General features: G+C 42.9%; 2 protein-coding genes across 8 annotated transcripts in view; one reads left to right on the forward strand and one right to left on the reverse strand.

Moving 5' to 3' along the window:
- Positions 1-3,491: 3,491 nt before the first annotated feature.
- LCMT1 (leucine carboxyl methyltransferase 1) lies at positions 3,492-24,663 on the reverse strand. 3 transcript variants are annotated; one of them, XM_042798908.1, is made up of 11 exons: positions 24,386-24,663; positions 22,657-22,748; positions 21,891-22,012; positions 20,424-20,500; positions 19,706-19,767; positions 11,617-11,719; positions 9,600-9,720; positions 8,743-8,844; positions 8,221-8,312; positions 6,077-6,174; positions 3,492-4,403 (listed from the first exon to the last, which is right to left on the reverse strand). In XM_042798908.1, the coding sequence occupies exons 1-11, from the start codon at positions 24,661-24,663 to the stop codon at positions 4,381-4,383; spliced, it is 1,170 nt and encodes a 389-aa protein (XP_042654842.1). In that variant the 3' UTR covers positions 3,492-4,380. The 3 variants fall into 3 exon arrangements, with proteins under 3 accessions (XP_042654842.1, XP_032847968.2, XP_042654843.1); XM_032992077.2 differs by lacking the exon at positions 24,386-24,663 and adding an exon at positions 23,974-24,144; XM_042798909.1 differs by lacking the exons at positions 3,492-4,403; positions 6,077-6,174; positions 8,221-8,312 and having other exon boundaries at positions 8,793-8,876.
- Positions 24,611-25,370, forward strand: part of ARHGAP17 (Rho GTPase activating protein 17) — a 47,876-nt gene continuing 47,116 nt past the window's right edge. For all 5 annotated transcript variants that reach the window (XM_032992047.2, XM_032992051.2, XM_032992048.2 and 2 more), the window contains exon 1: positions 24,611-24,714. In XM_032992047.2, coding sequence (XP_032847938.2) covers positions 24,662-24,714 — 53 coding nt within the window. In that variant the 5' untranslated portion in view covers positions 24,611-24,661. The remainder of the gene's footprint in view (positions 24,715-25,370) is intronic.

Raw genomic sequence — 25,370 nt, forward strand, 5'->3', positions numbered from 1 at the left:
TCTCCGTATTGAAGCACCTTTGACTCAGCTATTTCAGATACTTTTTGCACGTTAATTCAAACCAAGAGGTTTTTCAGGACAGACGCCATCTCTCACTGGGTGCTTGTGCAGCACCCAACACGGGCAACGCCAATGCCAGCGCGTCAGATCAGAGCCGTTTGCGGACGGAGATCAAGGAGCAAAAACATCAAAGAGTACCTCAGGGAGAATCAGATAACTTGTCAAAACCGTACCGAGGAGTCTCCAACACCGAGAGGTTAGTCATCCATTAATAAGTTCTTACTCCATAAACCGCAAGGAAGAAAACTGCATCCATATGAGTACACAAGGAATTAGCTTTTATATACATAGAATGAGAATTCTGAGAGATCATCAGCGAGATCCAGAATTCTGAGAGATCATCAGCGAGATCCAGAATTCTGAGATCATCAGCGAGATCCAGAATTCTGAGAGATCATCGGCGAGATCCAGAATTCTGAGAGATCATCAGCGAGATCCAGAATTCTGAGAGATCAGCAGCGAGATCCAGAATTCTGAGAGATCATCAGCGAGATCCAGAATTCTGAGAGATCATCAGCGAGATCCAGAATTCTGAGATCATCAGCGAGATCCAGAATTCTGAGAGATCATCAGCGAGATCCAGAATTCTGAGAGATCATCAGCGAGATCCAGAATTCTGAAATCATCAGCGAGATCCAGAATTCTGAGAGATCATCAGCGAGATCCAGAATTCTGAGAGATCATCAGCGAGATCCAAGGACAGTTAGGTATGCGATGAGGCTGGAAAGGAGGCGAGATCTGACTCCTTCGGGCGGAGAAGGATGGCATGGCAGCCACCACCACGCTCTGTCCCAGCAGGCTGGCCTGCCAGCCACCCGCAGGGACACACATTTAACGTGGCTCGTTTCGAAACGATGGAAACGCCTCTACGATAGGGTTAATGCACGCTGGGAGGGCAGAACCTGCTCCCCAAAACCACCGATTCTGCTGATTTAAAAAAAAAAACAAAACAAATTCCATGATCTCAGTTCACCTGAAGCAAAAGGAATCTCCAATACAGCACCAGATCCTAGCTCACCCATGTTCCCCAAGCGCTACAGTCCACTCCGAAAGCAGAAGTGAAACATTTGCTGTTGTTCATCTCAGGAGCACCTTACCGCTTCTTCAAAATGGAACCAAACCAGCAAAGTACCCAACCTCTAGTCATGCTTTCATAATAACACATCTCTGATCTAGCAAGTGAGTTTGCAAGGCAGCACACACCCCACAGGAGCAAAGCTCATGTGAGTCAGAGCATCTGTAGGTGGGAGGCCCTCGTATGCTATACGCTCATTAAAAGCAAGAAAAGCAGCTTAATGGTCCACAGCACAATTCAAGCTGCAGTACTGATACAGTCCAAAAAAGTTTGAAGATGGCAGCATCCAAATAAAAGACTTAGCAGGATTTAGACTTGTGAAAAGAGCCTTTGGGTAAAGGGAAAGGGCTGGGTGGGCACGAAGGAGAGACAAGCACCTCAGAACCCCGACCTAAATATGCAGCTGTAATACGACAGTTCTTTCAGAAAGTTATTTAATTTCTCCTCAAATGTAGAACAAAGAAAAAACAAACCAACCAAAACCCAACAAAACTCAACAACCGCCCAGTCCAAACCAACTGGCAGCGAAGAGATCATGTGTTCTAAAGCTATCACAATTTTAGATGGCTCAAGGCCTGGACTAGCAAAGTAGTTATCAAAATCAGGGCTAAGGATATTTCCAGAGTAATCGTGCTTTTGGTATCAATAACCAAGCTTCTGGGCAGCATGAGACCATGTTAGCAGAACTGAGAAGTAAATTTTTACTAGACACTGGCTCAGTCAGCAGATCAGACCCATCTTTCCATCCAAATGTAGGTTGGTTTCATGGACAGCACAGCTGTAATAGAACCCTGCTGTTCCCACTGACAGTGACTAACAGCAAAAGAGGAGGAAAAAAAATGCTGCAAATATAGCAGAACTGACTGAGAATCTTGAGTTCTTTTACCTTTCCTCAAGCCCCTATCCCAGCCTAGGTAGAGACCCTTGCCAGGTCATCAGCACCGCATTAAAGCCCTTTCCATTGCTGGGCTCTGCCTCCTCAACAAAACCAGACAGTGCAGAGGGAGGACACAAAGGTATGCTTCGATAAGGAACCTTTTCAGTTTTTATGCTCTGCAGTTTCAAATGAAGTTTTATCCATAACATTTTGCCCTTGTGACCCTGATACTCTCGAGTTGTCTTCACTCAAACCTAAGGTTCCAGATCTTCAGAGGCGAGATTCTTGCACTGACCTTCTGAAGGGGCAGACACCAAGAAAGTAGTTGCATACTGGTATTGCTCTTTACGCCAGCTGAGTATCTACTCTTTACACAGCTACACAGGTTAACTCAGGAGAAACTGTACACTGAAGATAGGCAAGGAAGCAGGATGCTTTTATCTTGTTCCAGGTCTATGGCATAAACGCTATGTTTAGCTAGGCAGTAAGTTTGGAGGACTCAGAGGACTAATTACAACAGATTCATAGATCCTTACTGAAGTTAGCTCCTTGGGTTCATGTTAGGGCAAGACAGAGAAATTGCACAGTGGGAATGAAAAATATTCAAAAACTCTAAGTAACAAGAGTGTGAAACCAGAAGGCAAACCCCAGAAGCTGCAAGCCATTAAACGCAGAAGGCTAACTGCCCGGCTTCCCAGGCAGCAGAACAGCTCATCAGCAAGTCTACTTCCTTACCCAGACAGCAGGCAACTGCCAGGGGAAACCACCCCGTGGCAAACCCTGATGGCACGGTGAAAAAAACAGACATGCCCTTCTGGTCTCCTGCATCTGCAGAGAGGAAGGGCCAACACTACTGCAGACACAGCTTGCACATGCTGCTTCGTACAAGAGGCGTACAGATAAGCCCAGACATCTAAAACATGCAGTTATAAGCATACCACGGATATTGTTATCTAGGAAGCAAAGGTTATAAGCGCCTTTCATAATTGCACAGTCCATCCCATCCCTTTGGGGGCAGAGTTTATGCGAACACTTTGCAAAGACCGAGCAGAGCGGTAACCAAATACCGCATTTCTGTGCCTCGTCATTCAAGAAATCAGCTTGACACAAGCGCAGCAGCAGGTGGCCTGTGGCTACCAGTGACTAGAGCAGCGACACAGAGGGGGGCAGTGAAGGAAATGCCATTTCTTTTTGCTACTTCTGTTCTTCTGAAGTTATGACTGTCACTTCTGAGAACTTACTTTTTCTGCTATCTCGAGAATCTCCTCCCCTACAGCTCCAGTCCAAACCCATGTCAACTACTCCCAAAGCCAGGTATCCTTACCGTACAGAAAGTCACCTACAGTATGAAAACGGTTATGCTTGCAACTGTTTCTAAAAAAATTAAACACTCTTGGTGAGGCATGTGGGGAAAGGAAGAATGTAGTCACTAAACCAGATATAAATAGGCAATTTCTAATGAGTAAGACACTAGGCAAATTATAAATACTAAACATTTATTGGTTTTCTCATAGGAAGGTTGCAAGATTCAATTTCAAACAACAGGGCAAGGTCTTTCATTGCTGTTGGGATTCTGGTTTGTTTATGAGGAAAGAAAGAAGAATGAGAAACTGGTGTAAAGATACTACCAGAAGTACAAATTCGTATTCATTTCTTTCTTACCTTCACCATCCCAGTGCTGAACTGCCAAGCTAAGCCCTTCCCAGTTAAATAAAGCCTACTTTAACATCATCCCCCTTCTTGTACATCACTGAACAAGAATTGCAGCTCCCCTTCTTTCACCCTTCTCCTGCAAGAACATATCCAGTATAGTGACAGCCTTGCAGCAACAGTAAAGCCTGGAGAAAGGTAACATGGTGACACTTCATAAAAACTAAACCTGAACAGACTGAAAATTAACAAAATTGAACCTTCATGATCAGCTGTGCACAGTGCAGAGATATCCAATAATGCAGCTCACCAGCATTGTTTTTCCAGCTTCCTGTCACAAATACATTTTACACATCCACAAAAAGACAAAAGAGGAAAATCATATAATCCAAGAACACTTTACTTTCAGTTTTGAACCAAGGCAGGCAAGCTTTTAAACAGGAATTACCCACACCTTACGAAAGTCCGTCATTATACATCTGGGAATGGGAGGCGAGTCTTGCCTCATAACAATTGCTCACAATGGGCAGAAAAGATTCATTAAAACTACCAAAAGCCGACAGGACCGTCGGCATCAGCAGCACCCATCGCCTTCTGTACCGGCACTGCTTACACAGACGCGCAGACTGGTGTGGGCACATGCAGGGTCCCATCGCTTCCCTGATCTTGTCTCAGCCGCTGCGGCGTCTGGGCCCACGGCCTCCCTCCAGCAAATGCACTAGAAGGTGATGTTTGCGAGACCTGTTTGAAAACAAGGGGAAACGGGGGGGAGAAACGAGGGTTTATTCTTATACTGCCTGTACTTTACTACTGTTAGGGCAGTTAAGACACAGGAAGAAGGATGCTTTGAGAATTTTTTTTCTTTTTTTAAACTTAAATGTAAAGGATTTAGTGGGAGGAAAGGGAAGTAGGGAACAGGTTGATCGGTACTTTTTAAAGCCTTTTTTGATTGTGATGCAGCAATTAATTTGAATAAGCCGATGTGAAGGACTACTGAAGTTACTGAAGGCAGAAGGAACAACACAGAGGCTGCTGCTGAACCTATGGGTCTGCCCATGAAATTAAAGAGAAAGCTGGGGAACTACCATTAATGAGGGCAGTAAATTCACACTGGATAAAATACTGCTTTAGATTAAAGCATATCAATGCATTAGACATTTGATTATCTCCCTTGAGATTTGTCCTTTTTGTCTTCTAAGATATGCTGCATCACTTAACCTCAGTATCCAAAACTGTCCTAAATACTTCTCTAATCACAGCGAAGAACCACCCTGGAGATCCCAGGAACACTGGCCACTATGAATAGGTGATCTTTTTGGCCTTAACTCCTCCAGAAATAAGTGCTGTATTACAGTCATCATTTTTTAACCACAAGAAATCAAATGGAAAATGTGCATTTCTACAGCTCAGAGCTGTCGAAGCTGTGTCTTTGTTCCCGCAGCAGCGACAGGGCACGGAAGGTCTAGTCCTACCAGCTGTATCAGATGCTTTGCTACTCAGTCTGGCTCCACAGCTTCAGCAGAGGTTACATCTATTGATATTTGCTAAGGAAGAGCAAATAAGGTTTGTTCTTGAGCACTGCTTTGTCAGGAGCAAGGGAAGGGCAGAGAAGGAGGAGGGGAGGAAAAAGATACAAACTGGCAGGCAGCGAAGTTTTCTGAAAAGACTGAAGACCCTGAAGTTGCAGACCAAAGTAGACATAAACTGTGTCTGCAACAGAGTTGTCTTTCTAAGGTGTACAAGTAATGGCTGTAAACACCCATCCTTCACCTGAACCACAATTCTTTTATTTCTTAAGCAGCAGCAACGTACATAATGCTACACAAAGCAAATCTGTTTCAAAGCAATTCCAGTCTAGGAGAGAGAATTTTAAGAACAAAAGGAACATTTAAAAGAGTTAACTTCAGAGGGAATTTCTTCCCCCAGGAGAAAGTAGTGTGGGAAACTTAAAAGTCTCAGATGCATGTAAATGGGGATGGTGCAGAAGACGACTGGGCTAAGTAATACAAATTTATTTTTATGTTGTCAGGACACTGTGATTTCATATACCATGTGCCCATATGGCACTTTACATGCATAGGATTTGTAAACCTTTCAATTAGCATTGATACTATAAAGCAGGCAGTTATTTAAAGTAACCCATACGGCATCTTTCAGTGTAAAAATTCTAACTCCCCTGTACTGGACTGGCTTCCTGTTGGGCAACTCAGCTGCCTATACAAACCCTCAAAAGGCTGTGGAGAAACAGTCACGAGACACTACCTGGGAGGTGTTCACAGCCCCAACCACCACACAGAGGAGACCACGTTCCTGCTACAGGATACTTCTATCTTACACCTGGTGTATATAGTCCCAGTTTTTCCACATGAGATTTCAATGCAAAGGGTCATCTCCTACATGTTGGAGAACATTACCCAGATTACTGCTGTCCTTTGAAGCCCAGCAGATGCAGTAGTGCTGCATTAGTTGTTCAAACAGCTCCTTTTCATCTAGGAATTCAAGTCCTTCTATTCTGTAAGAATAAAATAAAAATGGTGATTCAAGCTGGAGTTTCAGCACAGTTTTTAATGTACCCTTTTCATTCCACAGGAGTGAGAACTATGGCCAATAAGGCAGCTACCTTTCTAGAACATAAATACAGGTGTTATCCATCATGAAGATACCACCACTACTCCTAGCTTTTGTTGTCAATGTATGAAACAAGTGACCCACAAGATGTTTTCAACTTCTCATCCCTGGAATTTCATATTCCAGGACTAATCTACGTAACTTCTCACAAATACCAGTAATTCTCTTGTAGCCCCTTTTACTGCATATATCTGCTCTTGCTGGATTTAAGCAGACACAATAGTACAGCCTAATGGAAGGAGATTTATCTTTACCAAAGGAATACACTGAACAGTTGAAGATACTATTTTCTCCAGACAATCACAACAAGTCCATATTATGTCTTGGAAGAGTGATGGGTACACCAGTGCAGCTTCTAACAACTCTCCCACATGAGCTCATGATGAACCACAAACCAAATGGTACATATAAGATCTTAAGATTTTTTTTTTTTCCTAAAATGGTTCCTACCTAGGATTCTTAAAGTAAGATCTTTGAATGTCTTCCACCAAACAAATGGGAGAACTTCTCCCAAGCTGTGCTTGCTGTAAAAAGTTTAACCTGGCACATTCCTCTCTCTCACTCTAGATTACTTGAATATCAAAGTGTTTATTTTCCATGCTAAATATCTGGAAGGGCTGCTACTGAAGATCAGAAGAGGCTGTGGGGCAAAAGTTCCTAAGTACATTCATGGATGTGTGAGTGCTGCAGAAGAACACTTCTGTAAAAATTTTTATAAATACAAAGCATTATTTGCCTCATTATTACCAAAGGACAGAATTTATGTAACCTATTTCTTGGCATTTGGAACAAGTGGAAGGAGCTGAACAGATCTAAGGTAGTCAAAAATGCTGCAAAAAAAAAGTACAAGCTACGTCTCTCCACAAGTGCCATATGGTACAATCACACAGTCATCGTTCCTATTTAAACAACCTATGATTTTCAGTCTCACCTGTTCAGTTCCATGGTTTGAGAAATCCCCATATGCAAATACTTAGTTTGGCCAAGGTAACTTGTTCAGCTAATTCAAACTATAGTTAATGAATGACTCATAGCAATTCACACTTCATATTATATAGCTAAGAAGTTACTCATTAAAAACAGTTTCCCCCTTTTTGGCTTTTCTTTAATGCAAAAAATTTAACAAAATCCATGCAGATTACTGACTGTCATAACAGCCTTTAGTTATATTCTCTATGTACTAAGCTCTGTCTACAGACCCGGCAGCCTAGCTCATGAAGATGATATGAACAGAAGCAGCACCCATCTGTTGTGAGATGGTCACACCGTGCTGTTGGGCACACCTCTCCTCGCTCTGCCTCTCTGCTTGCAGGGTACAATAGGCCACAGCACTAAATTGCTGCCCTGCCTTGGCTCATTACTTAAATATGCTGCCAAGGGAGAAGAAAGGGAAAATCAGAACTGGCCATTTTCCACCCACTTGTAGTAAAAAAGCAAATGGGTAAGTAAACTTAGCTAGGCCTACAAGACTGGAGCAAACACCCGGATGTCGTCTCCCTTGGGGACATGGGAAGTGGCTGCCTGTTCTGACTGTATTTTAGGTCTCCACTCCACCCATCCAGTGTTGTGGAGGCTGGACGTTCACAACAAGTATCTTAGCTACTGCAACAACTCAACACAGCATTTCTGTAGCATCTTTCATCTGCAAATTTCTGTCATGAGATGCTTTATATCGCACCCAAATAAAACATCACCACTGCCAGCCTACTCCTGACAGCAATAACCTTCTGGATCATTAATGTTGCTCCAGGCATTACTCCTGAGGTGCTGCAGAGCTTCAGACTCAGACGTGTTCTGTCCACCTAGCTAGCATCTGCATGCAGCCTTCTCTCTGTTGTACTAGGAGATCCCATACTGGATATTGAAGCGAACTACCTTGGAAATGGCATCTGAAGATGACTTTTGGCCGCAAGCAAGCCATCAGTAATACCTTTTGACATCAGCCTGTGGCAAAAAGCTGTACACTTTCATCATATCAATGGCACGTGCAGTTTCCCAGCCATTTAACAGCAGTCGTTCCCTCTGTAAAATAAACAAGCAGCAGAGTTTTCAGAGGACTCAAGGAAAAATACCCAAGAACAGTTTTTCCCCCCTTGAGGATTTTGTAGGCCATCTGCTTGACCTGTTCTTTGAAGGGCTCTTATACTGTTTTCTAAGCATCTGCTGCTAACCATTGAGTAGAGAGGACAGCAGGATAGCTGGAGCTTTGCTCTGATCTACTGCAGTTTTTGTACAACTACCAAAACTAAGTGATATCGAGAAACCATGGCACTGATAACAGGGAACTGCTGTAACGTGGATAGGAAAGGGTTTCAGTAGGTGGCAGCTGCCCCATCCCAAACCTGCTTTGGTCACTGCTTTGAGCCTCACAGCGCACACAGAGAGGCAGAAATTGCAGACAGATTAATTAAGTTTAATATCAAACACAGCCAGAACTCTGTGCCCCTCTTACCTGAGAGTCTAAGGATCTGCAGACTTCCACTCCAGCCAGGTTACACTGTCGTCTCTGCAAGTTCTCAATCATGATCTGTCCAAACCGGTCCGTCATATTCACCTCAGGTAGAGAATGAGACAAAAGTGTTCCCCCTTCCGAAAAGAACGTAATCGCAGTGAAAAGCAGTAACTTGGTTAAACTCTTGAATTTTCTAGGTCATAAAATGTACAGGATAACATTAAAGTAAGTTTCACATTCTTAACACCAGGTCTCATCTCCCACTGCCCCAATCTCCTCAGCTACCTCACGTTTACAAGCCAAGTGCCAGTTTAATAGTGACAATGCTACTGCCTTTACAGACACTGGGACTGGGAACTGACTCTGCTTTAAGTTGTCAGCAATTTGGTTCAGCTCTCTCAGTGATTTACAGCTTGGAAGATCCTGTTACTAATTCCTGAGGCCACCTAGTTCCCCCGAGGCAGTGTTTTACTTCCACACAGAGAAGATGAGTTCATGCTGATGTGATTTTTGTTCCACTTTGCCAAAGAACAGAGAGGTAATTACATAATGTTATACAGTCATATCTAACATTCAGCATCATTTCTTTTTTCCCCTGTCATATGCAAACCAATATTCTATGGTTTTCACCACATATGGATTAAGTCTCAGTTATTTTGGTTCAATATAGTCCAGAAATTATCCTTCAGATTAGCTGTATATTCTCTACAATGAGCTAACAGATCTACAAGATAAAACACATTGCTGAAGAAATTCAGCAAGATATGGCCCACTCTTATTTCACAAGCAGAACTCCCACTTTTGAAAGCAATTTTTATGACAATAAATCAGGTCTAAAAATGCCACTTTTATTTTACCTGCTCATAATTTATAAACATCGCCACTGGAAAAGTGCTTGCTGCCCACTTTAAAAGATTTGCAGATTGCTGCGGTGTCATGTAAACCAGCACACACTCCGCTACCAGAAGCGTTGGCAAACTTTAAAACAAGAAAACAAGAGAACTATTTCTAGCAAAAGAACAAGAAAAATCTATAAAGAATTGTTAGCAAGCAAGTAGTTTCATGTCCCCAAAATTTCTTAAAAGAGCTCCCCTTTTTATGAACTAGACGTTTAAGACTGAATGAAATCACTTCATCAAGCTGACTAGAATTGGGTTTTCTGGAGTTGACAAATTAACCACAGGGGACTCCCATGGTTACAAAACAGAGATATTAGGAAACCATCTCCCCTAAAGTCAGTCATACCATGAGCCCAGAAGAACATGTATTCTGTAAGTGATCTTCTGAACTGTGACAGCATGAACTGAAATGCATATTAAAATTCATTTTGCAGAAGAATTGTACCCTATATACACAGTCCGCACTCTTGTAGAGATCAGTAAGATTAGGAATAAAATACAAATTGGAAAAAAAAAAAGTTTTCTCTTTAAAAAAGTTTTAAGAAGAATTTTAATTACACAAATTTGTTCAATATCTGTGGAATAAGCTTCACGTGTTATTATCTAAAAAAAAAATGCAATCTATAGTTTGCACATTGCCTCTTCCCCCTCCATCCACAAAACCCCCCCAAAAATAGACATCTACACAAGTAATTTTCCTTAGAATTATGGCATTTTCTTTTAATTGCTAGAATGAACAGGAAAAAGAAAAGTCATTAGAAGCAGGAGAAATTCCACAAGAAGCAGCAATGTAGGCAAGCAAGGCAAGATTTCAGAAGATGGAAGTGTAAAGATTTAAATGGCAATTTGATGCATTCTGCTTACCCATATGCTCTCTCCCACCCAGCCAGATAGCCGCTATTTATATATCTTGTATTTGAAAGGTATGTCCATCATCCATTCTAAAAACTTAAATCCTGTCCCCTCCAGAAGCCTAACGCTTGAACAATATAATCCCAGATATTAGCTTCTGGAGTTAAGCTCTCAAAGGACTCCACAGCAATCACTTTACCAAAAGGTCTAGGGAACAGTAGGGGTTTTAAGTGGAGGCAATAGAAAATAATTACAAAGATAAAGCTCTGAAATAATTTAACATTGACAGAATTATTCTTCCTTTTACCGGCTAAGATCCCTGAAACCTTTACTCATACAGCCCTTACAATAGGGGTGGAAGATGTTCACTGATCTAGGTACTGCCCATCAGTCAGCATTAAAACTAAATGCAACTGATCCAACTCTTAAAAAAATAAATTTATGACATTTTGATTCCTCTCTAGTTTAGAGATTCCCCTTTAATAACTTATGATGCTATTAACTAAATTACAACCAAATTCAAGCACGGGATAACTCTTTTATAAATCTCTAAAAGAGTTAAATTCATGAAGTAGAGAAAAAAAACTTGTATGAGCTCTGAGGCAGAAAATGGCTGCGGCGGGAACTCAGCCCCTCCAGGCAAGGCATGCGGGGGAGACCGAGAATGAGTTACCACTGCCTGGCCTGCACCAAGAGCTTTAACTCGTGTGAAAGATCATATACCCCAAAGAGAACCAACCACCAGAAACACATTCACAGAAAGCCATGCTTATTCCCCTCAGCATTTTAAGGACAAGAAGCAAATAGTTCTGTAACGTTTGATCTTCTCAGGAAGGATAAAAACACAATTTGCAAAATACACTATGCAAGGAATGACCTTGCTTCAAGCTTGGAACTACCAAGCAGCCAAGGCAATGCCAGCCTGCTCGGCTCAGTGAGGCTGCATGAGGTGTCTGAACAATTCTGTCTGCTCAAAGGGCTCAGGAAAAGGTAACCATGGAAATAGCATAATGAGCACTGGATGCAGATACTGTATGCCCAAAGCTGACTTTACTCTCACCAATACACTTCCACAAGCCTTCATTAAAAACAAAAAATAAAAAAAAAAAAAAAAAAATCTTACTGTATATCCAGGTTATGTTTCTTTAGCTTTTCCTCCAGATCTGATGAGAAACGGAGATCTGCTCCTACTATGGAATATCGACTGGAGTCTAGGCTGTGAGAATCTGCAAGTTTAAGATTTTGAGAGACTAACAGTTACAAATAAGAGGGATGCTGAAATTACAAATTTAAAAACATATACAGGAACATATGAACTTGAAGTCAAACTTTGACCTGCTACACCTAACAATTAACAGCAAACTCTTCTTTTTAAAACATTAATTTCCCTTATACCTGATTGTTGTGGTTTACAGATGGTGATATATTACCATCAGACTCTGCAACAAGCCTACTCTTTCACTCTGCAGCCACTCTAATGCAGATAGGTTATCCCACCCGTTACCATGGTTTCGAGGAATGCAGAGAGAAGAAAGATGTGAAGATTAAAGGCAGGGTTTTTTGTTTTGTTTGTAGAGTCTTTTTAGATGACCCTATGTATGCACGTAAGGAACTACATACAAAACCAAACGTATGTCGATTTCTGGAAAACTAAGTTAAGAGTAACAATCTTTCAAATATTAACAATAGATATAGCTATATAAATTAACAATACATATAGCTATATAATATATATGGGTATCAGACAAAGATTTGGGGGCCAAAAAACATTAGCTTTTTGTATGACCTAGCAATGGAATTTAAGTATAGAGTTAAATTAGGAAAGGTATTCTGAGAAACAAATATTCACCCTGGGATACAACAAGCAGCAAGCTCCTGTAAATGCTTTCCAACATGAAGGAGGAACTAAGACTCAGGTCAAAAGACACTTTGCCATACTAGTGAAACTAAGGAAGGCAGCAGCAACATGAGCATCTTGCTACCAAGAATTCTGACAACCAGCTGCAATTAATTCAACTAGGTGAGCCCAGGCCCCATAGAAAGCATTTCCCGAGTGCAGCATCAAACCTACTTAAAGACATAAAGTTCTGCAGGAACGTATCCGATGGCTTTCACACCTCAGCTTTACTAGTGAAGTCATTAAGACAGAACAGCACATAATTTTCCCCTCTTACCATACTCGGGCAACTGAGCATGCAGGGAAATAAGAAAGCTAAACAGTGAAAAAAACCCCAAAGGGAGAGTTTCAAGTGGGCTTGTAACAGCCAGTGACTATCCACCTGCAGCAGCAAGCTGCGGCACTGCTCCGTGGGGGCTCCCGCTGCAGGCACAGCTCCTGAGCAGTAACATGGAAGCAATGTCAAGAGCTAGGTGAAGAGAGAAAAAGAAGCCAAGTGGCTGAAGAGACAGGATGAAAGGGAGGAAAAAATTCCAGGAGAGGGAAAAAAAAAAAAAATTGGAGGGAGAAGGTAATTTATTAAATTGAGCAGTGCTTCAAACATTCTAGAATATGCACCTCCATTTAGTTTTCAAGTGACCAACTGTTTGAAAATGGCACTAGCAGTGACAATAGCTGTCTTTCCAGCAACACTTCTGAACAGATATGGAAACCAGAACAGTTCGTGCAGAGTTACAGGGGGGAGAAGAAAAAAAAGAAAAAAAAGAGTTGTGTGGCAAATGATTCAACATTTTGAGTCAAGGCTTTTTTCTGTGTGCATGTTCTGTAATAGCTTTAAGACTTCCCACACCCTTCTATTTAAGTTATTACATCAAGGCCATGATAATGGCATCAAAAAAAGCCACACAAAAAGCCCCCACCACACACAGTAAAGTATTTATATAGTAATAGGTTTGCTGTCTGGAGATACAGCACAGTAAGCGTCAGTCACCAACATTAGTATGAAATTAATGCAACCTTCTTGTCCAGCTTCATTGACTTGGACACATTAGTACATTAATTATAACCAGTACTAAACTACAACAATTTTTAAGTGATCCAATAACAGAAGTAGTACAAACACTCCAGAGGTGGAAGTAAATGTCTCTTGCTCACACCATGTTGATACAAATGTTTGAATCACTGAAGAACAGGAAAAGGCAAAACCTCTCAAACTTTACGTTAGAAAAATCTCCTTCAAAATGGTTCAAATTGCAGCAACCACAATTACTAACATTGTTTTTAATAAACCTGTATATGGATGAACCAACCCCACAGAATTTCTGTTACGCCTTGGTGATCCTCAGGGCTGAGCTGTGCAGCCCAGCAGACAGTTAGTTGGTTTTAGAGACGTAGGTTGTAGACAAGTGACAATAAACAGCCCTATAGTCATAGCCTGGCTATTTTAAGTTAACTACTGGAAAAAAAACACAAAACACCAAACTAGAACAGGTTTCTTTAGGGGTGATTTGGTTCAGCAGAAATATTCTTTAAACCTTAAAGCCAAGTATACTTAATGCCTTAAGACAGGACTCCCCGCAGCAGAAACTTTTCAAAGGCCAGGGCAGGTGATGAGGAACGGATTGTCTTCCTTTCTTCAAACACCTTTTACTCCAAATGCAATCACTTTATTTCCATTTCCAGTATCCAGGCTGCCTGGTTCTCCTCTGGTCCATTCAGACAGAATGTACTTGTTCCTCCACACATTTTCCTGCCAACTTCCCTCGACTCTCCATTGATGGTTGTTGGCAAACACAACCACAGATAGTACCGAGGCAGAGCTGCACACACATTATACACGAGCTGATACAATTGCTACAAATCATGCATTTTAAACATGTCTGAAAGCACCTCATGAAGTATCTCTATAATTCATATATTTCAACATTTATGATCGATACTTTAATCTTGGGGAAAAATTTTAAATTCACACTAGTCAATTTTAAAATGCAAAAAGAGAGGCAAAAGATTAAAAAAAAAAAAAAAAAGGCAAGAGGAAAGAATTTAAGCTAAGCTTCTTCCAAACTTCCTTGTAAGACTTTCTGCTAGCATCTACCTTTGGCCTATACATGGCATTAAAAAAATCCTTTTATATATAAAGTCAAAGGGATGAAAAGATCATACTTAACTGGGCAAACAACTTTAAGATTTTAAAATGAGACTGACAACTGCTCCATCACTTCATGCTCAGATAGCAGACGCTCACTTATTGCAAGGCAATGGCAGCTGATGGTAGCTGGAATTGCCACTGTTCCCAGCCTGGAGGCTAAAAGTCAGAGCATAGCCATAAACACCCCAGAAAATAATGTACTGCTAGCTCATTGTCTGGCACCAATTTCTACTTTATTGAAGAGTCTGATGCTTTAAGTATGAAAATGTGCAAATATGCTGCTACCCTGACTGCACAGTGTTGGTGCAAATGTATTTTACGATACCTGCCTATCTACAGAGCAGTTGAAAAAGGAAAAAAACAAGTTTCAGCTTGGCAGCAGTCACATGGTCTCCACTGATTTCTTCTTATGAACAGGAAGTTTCTTTTAGTGGAATCAATTTTTTTGGTGATTAAAAACTCTACTCTTTTTTTTTTTTTTTTTTCTTACTGTGATCTCACTCTTTGGAAGGTGTCTGCCACAGTGACTGCCCCACAGGCAGTCCTGCCTGCCCCATCAGATCTCTGCTGCTCCCTTCCCTCCTGGCTGGGCCAGAGACCACCCCCCATGCTGCACTATCATGCAAGGCAGTGTCACTTTGTGGCCACCTTGTTGTGACTCAGGCCAACAGCCTTAATGCCGGCATAGCCAGAAACATTTCATGGCTTAATCCGTTGAAAACCCATATTCCAAGCACTAATTCCTACCCAGGAGCCAATACGTCATGTCATTTTTTAGCAAAGTTGTTTGGCCATGATGTACTTTTCTCGAGCATGGAGCTACCTTATGGCTTTCTTTGTGATGTTCACGCTCAGCACATTCAGTTCTGTACAAAGTTTTTCTCTTGTACTTGTCTGAAATTAAGGTTTGAAAAATACCAGATTTGGATTTCATGTGAGAAATACAAGGGAGGGGAGAGTGAAGGAGAGAAAGAAAATGAGCCCCACTACTCCAGCCCACCCCACCCACCCAACACAGACTCCCTCAGCCTAGGTGCACGCTTCTGTTATCCACGCATAATGCAACGGAGAACATTTTGCTCTGATCATACCACTTGTACGTATATTTTCCATTCCTTTTGGCACAGAAGTAACAATACAAGTGGTTCAAATTTAGACATCACCGCAGTAACTGAATAGCAGCAGGAGCTGCTTACAGTTGCCTTTTGACCTCACTGCAATAAAACTTTTCTTCACAGAAATGTGCTAGCAGCAAGTCAATGCTCTGTTTTACAGTGGCCCTCAGGCACTCACCCACTACCTTAATCCATCTGCTGAAGTAGAATCACAGGCACACTCTGCTATAAGAATTCAGAGTTTTCCTTTCTTGCTCTCAAATTAGCGAAACAATTTCCTGGAGGTTTTCCAAGAGACAGCATGCAAGATCCTATTGACTCAAACCTATTTCATTAGGGTTTTCATCCTAAGGTATCCTTGGCAGCTTTACAAACAACCAGCCCATACAATCTACTCTGCAGGCTCAAAGGCACAACGCAGTATTGGTCTCACTTGGGTTGTTTGTTATCTGCAACATCAGGACAGGGTACGTGTCAAAGCATTACAAAATCTAGTTTGTCTTGCAAATGCAGGACCATCCCCAACACAAGGCATGCAACCAAGACAGCAAAAGCCCTGACATCTGCGTTGGCTTACAAGCAAGTTTGGAAATGGAAGGGAAAAGTAAGTTAAACAAAGCTGGACTGGACAGCGGCAGAAAGTGTATGAGTGGCACTAAAAGGTAATAATAGTGCACTGAGGTGTAATTTTGCATTTGCAAGGTAGCAAAGGTGGAGTACCAACTTCCCCACACTAGCAACTGCATCATAAAACAAATAGGGCCACTGGACTTTGAAAACAATTTAACCTGATACTGCCACAGGAATGTCAGGTTACTGCACAAATTCACTGCTTTCCCCTGGAGATCTAACATTCCCTAGGAAACGACAAAGCTGTCCAATGACAAGTGTCATCTTGCTGCATTCAAGGGTAGAGGCCACAAATATCTATACCTGAATCGCAAGCCATGCTGTCATTGCCTTGTCTAAAGGGCAAGGAGAAAGCAGATGCTGCCCTGAAGCCGATAAAGTTGTCTATTAGCACTACTTTCATGAAATGAAAACATTTCGTGTGAGAAGAAAAGCATTAAGAGAACAAGAGTCATGTCAATCGATATCACAACAACCCAAAAAATAAAATTCCAAAGCATCTAAACAAATTATTCCTGGTATACATGAGACAGCAGTGTGGAACTGACTGGTGGGGGGGGCCAGGGACAGGACGGGACAACCTCTCTCCCCAGGATTCTAAAATCCCAGTCCATATCCCCGCCCCAAAACCCACAAAAACAAGTAACATCTCCCTACCTGGAAATGCTGCTCCATTATGCCCCACTACACTCCCTATGCCAGGCGGTACTCCCAGAACACTACATTAGTCTAACAGCTGTATCGGGCCAGACCAAAGGTCCCCCTAGTATGGTATCCTGCCTCTCACAGATGCCAACAGCACCTACCTAGGGAAAAGACAAAAAGAGGGCAAACACGTACTACTAATACTGGCATCTATGTTGTTTTCTCTCTTTTTTTTTAAGATTCCTCAAATTTGATTTGAATTTCTGGACCATTACCAAGCCAATGTTTTCATATATCTATTTATTACAATACCCAGATCTTATATGCAGGCAACAATAATCAGCCAGCTGCCTACCATTTACTTGTGATGCACAAACTATTTTTTCCACCCATGTGCATCACTTTATATTAATCCGCATTGAATTTATCACCACGTCACTAATTTCACAAGATTCTTCTACAGTTCTTTACCACCTTGAAGAGTTTTGACTTGCCAACAAGCTGCCACTTACTAATCACTCTATTTTCCCAATCATTTCTTAGTGTTGAACAACAACATATCCTTAAGCACAGATCTCCATCTCTATCCATAATGAAAATTAACAACATATGCCTACCCTCCATCCCCAGCTCTTTATCCATATGAGAACCATTCCTTCCCCCCACAACAACCATGCAACTTCTCTGGCACACTTCAGTAAGGGACACTGTCAAAACACATTTTTTTTAATTCAAGTACTACATCAATCGGGTGTCCTTTTCCAATATATTTGTTGACTCTTATAGAGAACTCCAATAGATTTGCGAGACATAACTTACCTTTGCAAAAGCCATGTTGACTCTCAACACATTACATTATTCCTGTGTTCCACTAATTCTGTCTGTTAGTTTCTACTAATTTGTCCAGTAGAGACATCAGTCCTACTGGCTTGTAGTTCCCTGGATTTTTCCTGGAGCCCATTTGAGTCATAGCCGCCACCTTCCAGTTCTCAGGTACTAAGACAGTTTTAAAATGAGAGGGTATATGCCAGTTAGTAGCTGAGCGAATTCATTGTCAAGTTCCTTTAGATCTGTAAGAAATCTCTACTCATCTCACCGTTTGTTTTGTCTACCTAGTCCATAGCCTCTTCTGGTGATACTTCCACATGAAGTATGTCCTTAAATGAGAGTTCCCACACAGATTTCACTCAAACTGACCTGTGGTTATCAAGTGCCAGTTCAAACTGGGATTCCACAGCAGACTTCTACCATCTCCAAGTTATCTGAGACATTATGCTACATCCCAAAGATCTCAGTGTAGTAGAGCCTACATCAGCCAGGTTACAGTAAAATGGCTAATCTAAAGTAATTAGAACCCAGCATTGAGAAAGAACAACAGAAACAGATTTAGAGAAATAAGCCACTCCAATACATTCCAACAGTGTTATGTTAATTGCTGTTGACTGCTGTGACTTGCTATTAGTAGCCTTTGATTACAATACACTGCTGCAACTTGAGGTTTGCAGTAGTTTTGCTGTACTAGATGCATCTACAGCTGCTCAGCAACACAAATACTATCAAAGCCTCCTGATCAACCTTGTGTTAATGTCTTTTTAACAGTGCTTATGCAGCATATCTCATTCTATGTAAGAGATATAAGAAGGCCTCCTAGCTGAAACACAGGGGTACTTAGGAGCCCTTTTTCTGAGACAGAGCACTGGGCCTTCATCTTTTGAGACCTGAACATACAATGGAGAATTCTGCCATTCAGATGGCATCTAAAAGGTTGGTAAGTTAAGAATCTCTAAAACGCAGCAATAAAATGTGAACACAATCAACTCAGCGTGTGGCAGTATTCTGATCCAAGTCGAAGCACTAAAAGAGCCTTGAGGTGAAGCACCTACACCTCGCCACTGGCAGCACAACCACGCCTCCTCACTCTCTGTACTCTTCCTCATGCTTTGGAGGGCCCTTTTCAAGCCCTCCAGACCCTTAGCTGGAATTGTGCTTATTAAAAGCACCTATACATGTATCCCGTATCAGGGAACACAAAAGGCTGCTAGCTCTGTTGTAGGGTCATATCTGCTAACACAAATTAGTTGGTATCGTAGATGCAGATAATTACTGTTCCTCCTAAAGGGTCCAAAGCAGCTACTGCAGTTGTGCAGCGTCTGCTATTCAGGCACTGAAACATTACTCAACAGAACCCAAGGTTTTTTTCCACAAGCAAAGAGGTTTTCAAATTACACAAATGCTGACACAAACATACTGAGGCTGTAAGCCAAGAAAGTACAACCACACACCACCACCTGAATCTAATATTCTCTTAATACTAAAATACAACAAATGGCACTGGCTCCTGAGAACGGACTTTGCAGGCTGCATTTCTTCTGTGAAGACTCCACTAAACGTAAAGACTTGTGCTCTTAATGAGGCAGAAAGAAGACAGAAGAAAACACTCAATAGATATTTTAATCCAGTATACATGACTATCAGCATTCTTCCTTTTCTGTGGCAGAAAAGAAAACTTAACTTAAGCTACATACAAGGGAAAAAGATAAAAAACCCAACAACTTTCTAGCAGAATAAAACCACTTCAAGAGAAGACGTTTCTAACATGACACAGAACAAATGGGCAGGAGTCTGTAAGAGAAGAAAAAAGCCTCTTTTCCCTCCCAATTCTCTGTCCAAACAGCATTTCAAGCATTAAAAGCCTGCCCACATAGCAGAACAAAATGATCAGAAAAGTTTTAAAAGTGCTGCAGTACATTGCTGACTTATTTTTAAGATGACTCACCTATTAGAAGAGAGTCCCCTGAATGGGATTCCATAATTGGTTTTGACAGGGGAGGTTTTGATCTGTGGGAAGAAGGAAGAAGCATCTCTGAGCAGTTAAGCTTGTTTAACAGTGTGCTTACGATTTATTTTTTTTTAATAGATGTGTGTGTGTGTGTGTGTGAAAAACAGACAAGAGAATACCTCTGCCCTCTACTGGAAATGAAAATGTTTGCAAGTTAGACTTGGTTGCAATTGAGTTTTATACCCAACGACTCTAAAGTTTTGAGGTAATCTTTCAAGAGAAGTCCAGACACTCTCTCCAGGTATCCTCCATAAGCCTTTATGTATTCATTCAAACACACTATTCACGTATAGTAGCAGCCATCCTACCACTCTAGTGAGCGTGCAAGTCTGGGAATTTACGACTGTCTCCAATAGGAAGAGTAGATGACTTAATCACCTCTAAGCATCGTGAGGCTTCCCCTGCCCATTATATTTTACATAATTAAGAATAAAGTCTGCTTGCCTCTCTAAAGCTTCTACGGATGAACTCCTTCAATTTGGAATAGTGGCTGCACAGTCACATGTATGACTCGCCTGCATAATGAAACCTTTATTCTAAATCCTAGAGCATGAAGAGTTTCTCAGGAGAGATGAAATAATTGTAGCTTGCAATTCATGGCATTTTGCTGAATGACATTCAGTTTCACATAGCTAAACATAGGTGTTACACTTACTTGATATTATGTATTTTTCTTGCAACTATCATCGGAAAATCCACTTCAAAATATTTTCTAGGGAGAAGATTTTCATCCTGAGAATTGGAGGAAGACTCTAGAATTAGGGAAATTCAAGCTTCACGTGCACATGACAAGAAGATAAAACCTTAAGTCATGGCATTTGTAACAGTAGCATAACTATGTCCCACAGCTTAAAAAACCCCAGAAAAACAAAAACAGCTGGGAGACATTAGAATGTTCTCTAAGCATTAAGGCAATTCAACATTTTATATACTGCAGCAATCCTAGATACTAGGTCACTGAAAACATGTATTCCAACATTATCAGGATCTAGAAGAACACTGCAACAGGAAACTATTACAACATTTACCATGCATCTTCAGTACATTCTTGTAAGGAAGGAATCAGGAACATTTTGCACAGGTTTACACCGAAAGTGACCACGTTCCACAAAGTATCCTCAAACCGACAGCCAGACTACAAGTGCATCAGTATTCCACTGCTACAGAAAAGGGGCAAACCTCTTCATTTCACGTTGTCACTATTTAACACCCTGACAGATAAGCTGCACCAAGTTTCTCCCTATGCAGCAATCCTTTTGTGATGGATACGTACTGCTAGTCCTAGCTTGTCAACCTCGTGAACTTCTGAACAGTAGATTAAATCAGTAGTCAGAACACTGAAGCACTCTGTTAACTGGGTCCCATCTTCTGTACGTTAATTATACTTCACCTGCTCTTTACAAGCAGAAAGAATTGGAATTACAGGCCCCGATTTAGCTTTTAAAATCACTGTTACAGAAAAGTTAATAAAACTGTGTATTAACACAGTGTTCATAGGAATGTAGGTAAGAAAAATGCTTCACATCTCAGAAAAAAATATTTTTTCCCTTCCACTGACAGAAATATAATGAATTGTGACCAAGTGAAACATGACTGGCCTCTTCAGGCTTTCTTCCAGAAAGTAAATTTACAAATGTAAATGCTAATGAGAAGACAAGATGACACAGAGGTGTGCTCACTCAGAATGATACTATCATATATTATCTGAATTTTTGTGAATTACATACACGCGTATAAACAGACATATATATTTACATATATAAAACCCACACTTACATAAATAATTCAGAAACATGTAAATACAGCCTGCACAATCCTGAACTTTGGTTCCTTATTCCTGTTTTAACATAGGATAAAAAAGTGAAATCTTAAGGCTTAAAGAGGACAGCGAAACGCAGCGTTCAAGCTCTGTTCCTGAAAGTCCACTAGAGGTCAGCTTCCTGCCACACACTTTTTGGCAAAAGCCAGTGAAAACCACAGCCCCTCCTGCCCACTGAGGTCTGAGGGTATCTAAACTAATTCTAAGCGAGCTGAGAACTGCGGCAGACCAGGCAGGGCAGTCTGCTGCAGGACTCACAAACCTCTGCCTTCAGCCAAGTTCATTACTCTCAGCTATCGTTACCTTTAATCTCCAGAACAAGGTATCCATGCCAGCACCAAGATTAACAATTTGACAGTTGCATTCTGTCTTCTTTAGGAAAGCTTTAATCAGATAACTGACTCCATGAACACGAGCATAGTAGCCTGTTAACAAACAAAAAGGTTGTATTTAATTATTATTTTAATATAATACTTAATGTTTAACACTCAGTAAGATTTTTAGTTAACTTTGTAAACTCCTTGTCTACTTAAAAAATGGTGTTTATTTGTCATTAAAAAAAGGTATCTGTTTAAAAAATGGAAGAATAATGCACTCTTTAAGATACCTAATGGTCTTCAGGTTTGGATTTTTTTTTTATTACTAACAAAATCTGATGCACTGATAAAACGGGATTCCTTGGGTAAATAGAAGTTTTAGTCACTTTACCTCAAACTGAGCAGAATAATTCTAGCTGGTGTGTATACCTTTGCAGAGACATGAGCTGACATACCTTAATGACCTGGGCCACATCAACATTTCTGATTGCTTTGTAGAGATTATTGCATGCCAAGACACAGAGAGACATTCCATTCAGAATACAGAAAGCAAAGGGTGAGAGTTTTGATTTAAAGAATAATATTTAAAAGATCCGCTACCGCATGGAGTTATTACTGTGAAGAAAACTTCTGTCATTTATGTATTTCTTACACTCCATAACACCCAGTATATAGAGATTTTGCAGGTGCTCTTCAAGACCAGTTCAGAACACATTTGCACTGTCTTCATTCACAGTCACGTGCCAACTTGCCTCTATTTATCTCAGGTGCTTTTCTTTCTTTGGCTTGTCTCACAAAATACTGGATGTAAGGGTCCTTCCAGTAGCCAACACTTACAGCAAACCTGTCAAACAGAGGGAAAAAAATAAGAATTATGAAATAAGGCCACCAAGATTTACTCTACAAGATACACAGGCTGCAATGTCACTCTCTGGCCTGAGTGTTTACGGGCAGACATAGTTTAAAAAAATCTGTCGAATGTGTGGAACTAGTTCAATTAAGAAGTTATATAAAGACTAGTTAAAAATTTTGGCTGTTGCCATATTAAACAAGCATCTTTTTAATGGCCTCTACACAATTTGATTAACTTCTGCAAGCAAAGACCCTAATCTCGAATATTTCCTCCTTGAGGACCCAGCAAACAGAGAAACTGTCTGGCTAAAGTTCCTTAGACCGCACGCCAAGCACGCTTTACTGCTATATGTTATGATGCTATGAGCTGCTTGCATTTAATCCAGAGCTTCTACATATCACTTTAACACAGGCAACAGTGCTACTCTATTCTAATAGAACTTACTAGTTTTACAACTGATTTGAAAAGGTGAACTCTCAAAAACAAACTCAACCACCCAACAACCTGCAGCTACAACAATAACAAAAGGTGAGAACAAAAAGCCAGCAATAACAGAAGTTAAATTCACCCCCACACACAACAGGGCAACAAAAGTCCTCACCCTCCCAGCACCCACCCTGCAGAGGAGGCGTAAAGAATTCTGAAAAATACGGTTTTCCCTGGGATATCAAACATCAGTGAAATTTCAGGTCCCCACTAATAGAGAGTATAAGTCCAGCTACCACCTCTGCCGTTTTATAAACAAACTCCAAGTTGAAAACTGGGCAGGTGTTTACTAACAGAAGTGGGCAAAGTTTATGGCAGAGCAGAAGGCTCAAGCTGCGGGTCCAAGAAAAAAGCGGATTCAGCACAAACATCCGCCCTCTCAAAGGGGAACTCCGACCACCTTTTGAAGTTTATTCTCCCCTCCACAGCTCCGCTTGCACAGATGTACGGCTCCGGGGGGGCCTTCCCGCGGCCAGCCGGCCCCCGCAGCCGCTCGAGCCCCGGGCACGGCGGCACCTTCCGCGGGGCGGCACCCGGGAGAGGCAGGGGCTCCCCCCGCCTCCTCCAGCCCGGCTCTCCGGAGGCCGCCCGGAGCTTCGCTGCCGCCTCACCTCCCCGCCAGAACCGACCCCAGGGCCGCGGCCCGCTGCGTGGGGACACCGGAGGGGCCTGCCCTGCCCCCTGCCCTGCCTTGCCCCACCCCACCCCGCCCCGCCGCAGGAGCCGCTACCGTTTACAAACGGACGCGTCCTCGCACGTTCCCCGCACCGCCTCGTCCGCCTCGTCGAGGCCGGGGGCGGACAGGGGGTCGCGGGCAGCGGCCGCCATGGCGGCGCGAGGGCCAGGCCCGGGCACCCCGCGAAGCTCGGCCGCCCGCCGCTGCCGCCGCCGCCCCTGCGGCCCGCCCCCTGCCGCCCCTCATTGGGCAGCCCCCGCAGGGCGGCCCGCGGAAGCTTGGCGGCGATTGGCCCGCGGCCTCGCCTATTCGCCAAGTGTCCAATGAGAGCGCGCGGACTGCGCGGCCCCGCCCAGAAAACGGCGGCGGCAGCGCAAAGGAAGCCGGGAGCGGTAGTCTTGGGGGGGGACGACACGCTCGCCGGTAACGCCCCGGGGGTTGCAGGCCAAGGGCAGCCCCCGCGCACCGGGCCCGGCTCAGCTGCGGCTCCTGAGAGAGCTGGTGGGCGGAGGAGCCGGCCCTCCCACCGCGAAGCACCGACCTCCGGGATTTCCGGTTGCCCCGCCCCTCTCCCGGTGCGTTGGGGGGAGGGAACTTGGTTGTTTCTTCGCGGGCACGTGACTGTGTGGGCGGGGCCGGAAGTGGCGGCGGGTTCCGGTGTGGGCCGGGCTGTCGGTGCCGCCGTGAGGAGGAGGCGGAGGAGCAGCGGGAACCCGGCGGGAGGCCGGGAACGGCTGCCGCCATGAAGAAACAGTTCAACCGGATGAAGCAGCTGGCCAACCAGACCGTCGGCAGGTGGGCGGCGTGGCCCGGGGGCGGCCCGCACCGGCGGGGCCGGGGCACCGGCGGGGCGGGGGCTCCGCCGCCTTTGGTGGGGGAATCGGCGGGTCGGAGGCCGCCCGCGATCTCGGCCGCGCCTTGGGGCGGGGAGGGCGCCGGGCGCGCTGGGGCTGCCCGCGCCGCTGCCAGGCGGGGCCCGTTCGGGGAGGAAAAACTTCAGTCAGCTCGTGAAGAAACGGGCGGGACGGGGAGGGGAGGCGAGGCGGCGGAGGCTTTTATTGATGTGAAACTGGAAAAAAAAAAAAAAAAAAAGTAACAAGACCCAGGCCCTCGGGGGTCGCCTGGGCCCCCGTGCCCCGCAGAGATATTTGCATTGGGCGCTTCCTGTCTGGGGGCTTCGTGACTTTCGTTTCCTCTGTTCCTGTGTTAATATTGAGTTACTTGATCCATTTCTCACTCTTTTTCACGTTTAAGAAGACTTCAGAGAGCGCATCCTCTATGATTTAATTTTAGCAAAAATAGCACAGGTCTCATAGGTAGGATTGCCTCTGATTTCCAGATGTCAGAGTCTCAGAAGGTCTTTAGCCCGATTCTGTAGAAAGAAATCTGTGCACAGACACTGGAGTGTCTGCCTGCAGATCTTCTCTCTGCTAAAAATGCCAATGTAACTT

The sequence above is a fragment of the Tyto alba genome, unplaced genomic scaffold (assembly GCF_018691265.1).
Source record: "Tyto alba isolate M040663 unplaced genomic scaffold, T.alba_DEE_v4.0 Super-Scaffold_28, whole genome shotgun sequence".
In the NCBI taxonomy this organism is placed as follows: Eukaryota; Metazoa; Chordata; class Aves; order Strigiformes; family Tytonidae; genus Tyto; species Tyto alba.

Excerpts from the sequence above, each read along its gene's own strand:
- LCMT1 (XM_042798908.1), bottom strand. The coding sequence starts at position 24,663 with ATGGCGGCAGCCGTTCCCGGCCTCCCGCCGGGTTCCCGCTGCTCCTCC. Across the intron at positions 8,845-9,599 it reads TGTTTATAAATTATGAGCAG|GTGAATATGACGGACCGGTT; the intron begins GTAAAATAAAAG and ends TCTCTACCTGAG. Across the intron at positions 6,175-8,220 it reads CCACAGGCTGATGTCAAAAG|AATAGAAGGACTTGAATTCC; the intron begins GTATTACTGATG and ends TTATTCTTACAG.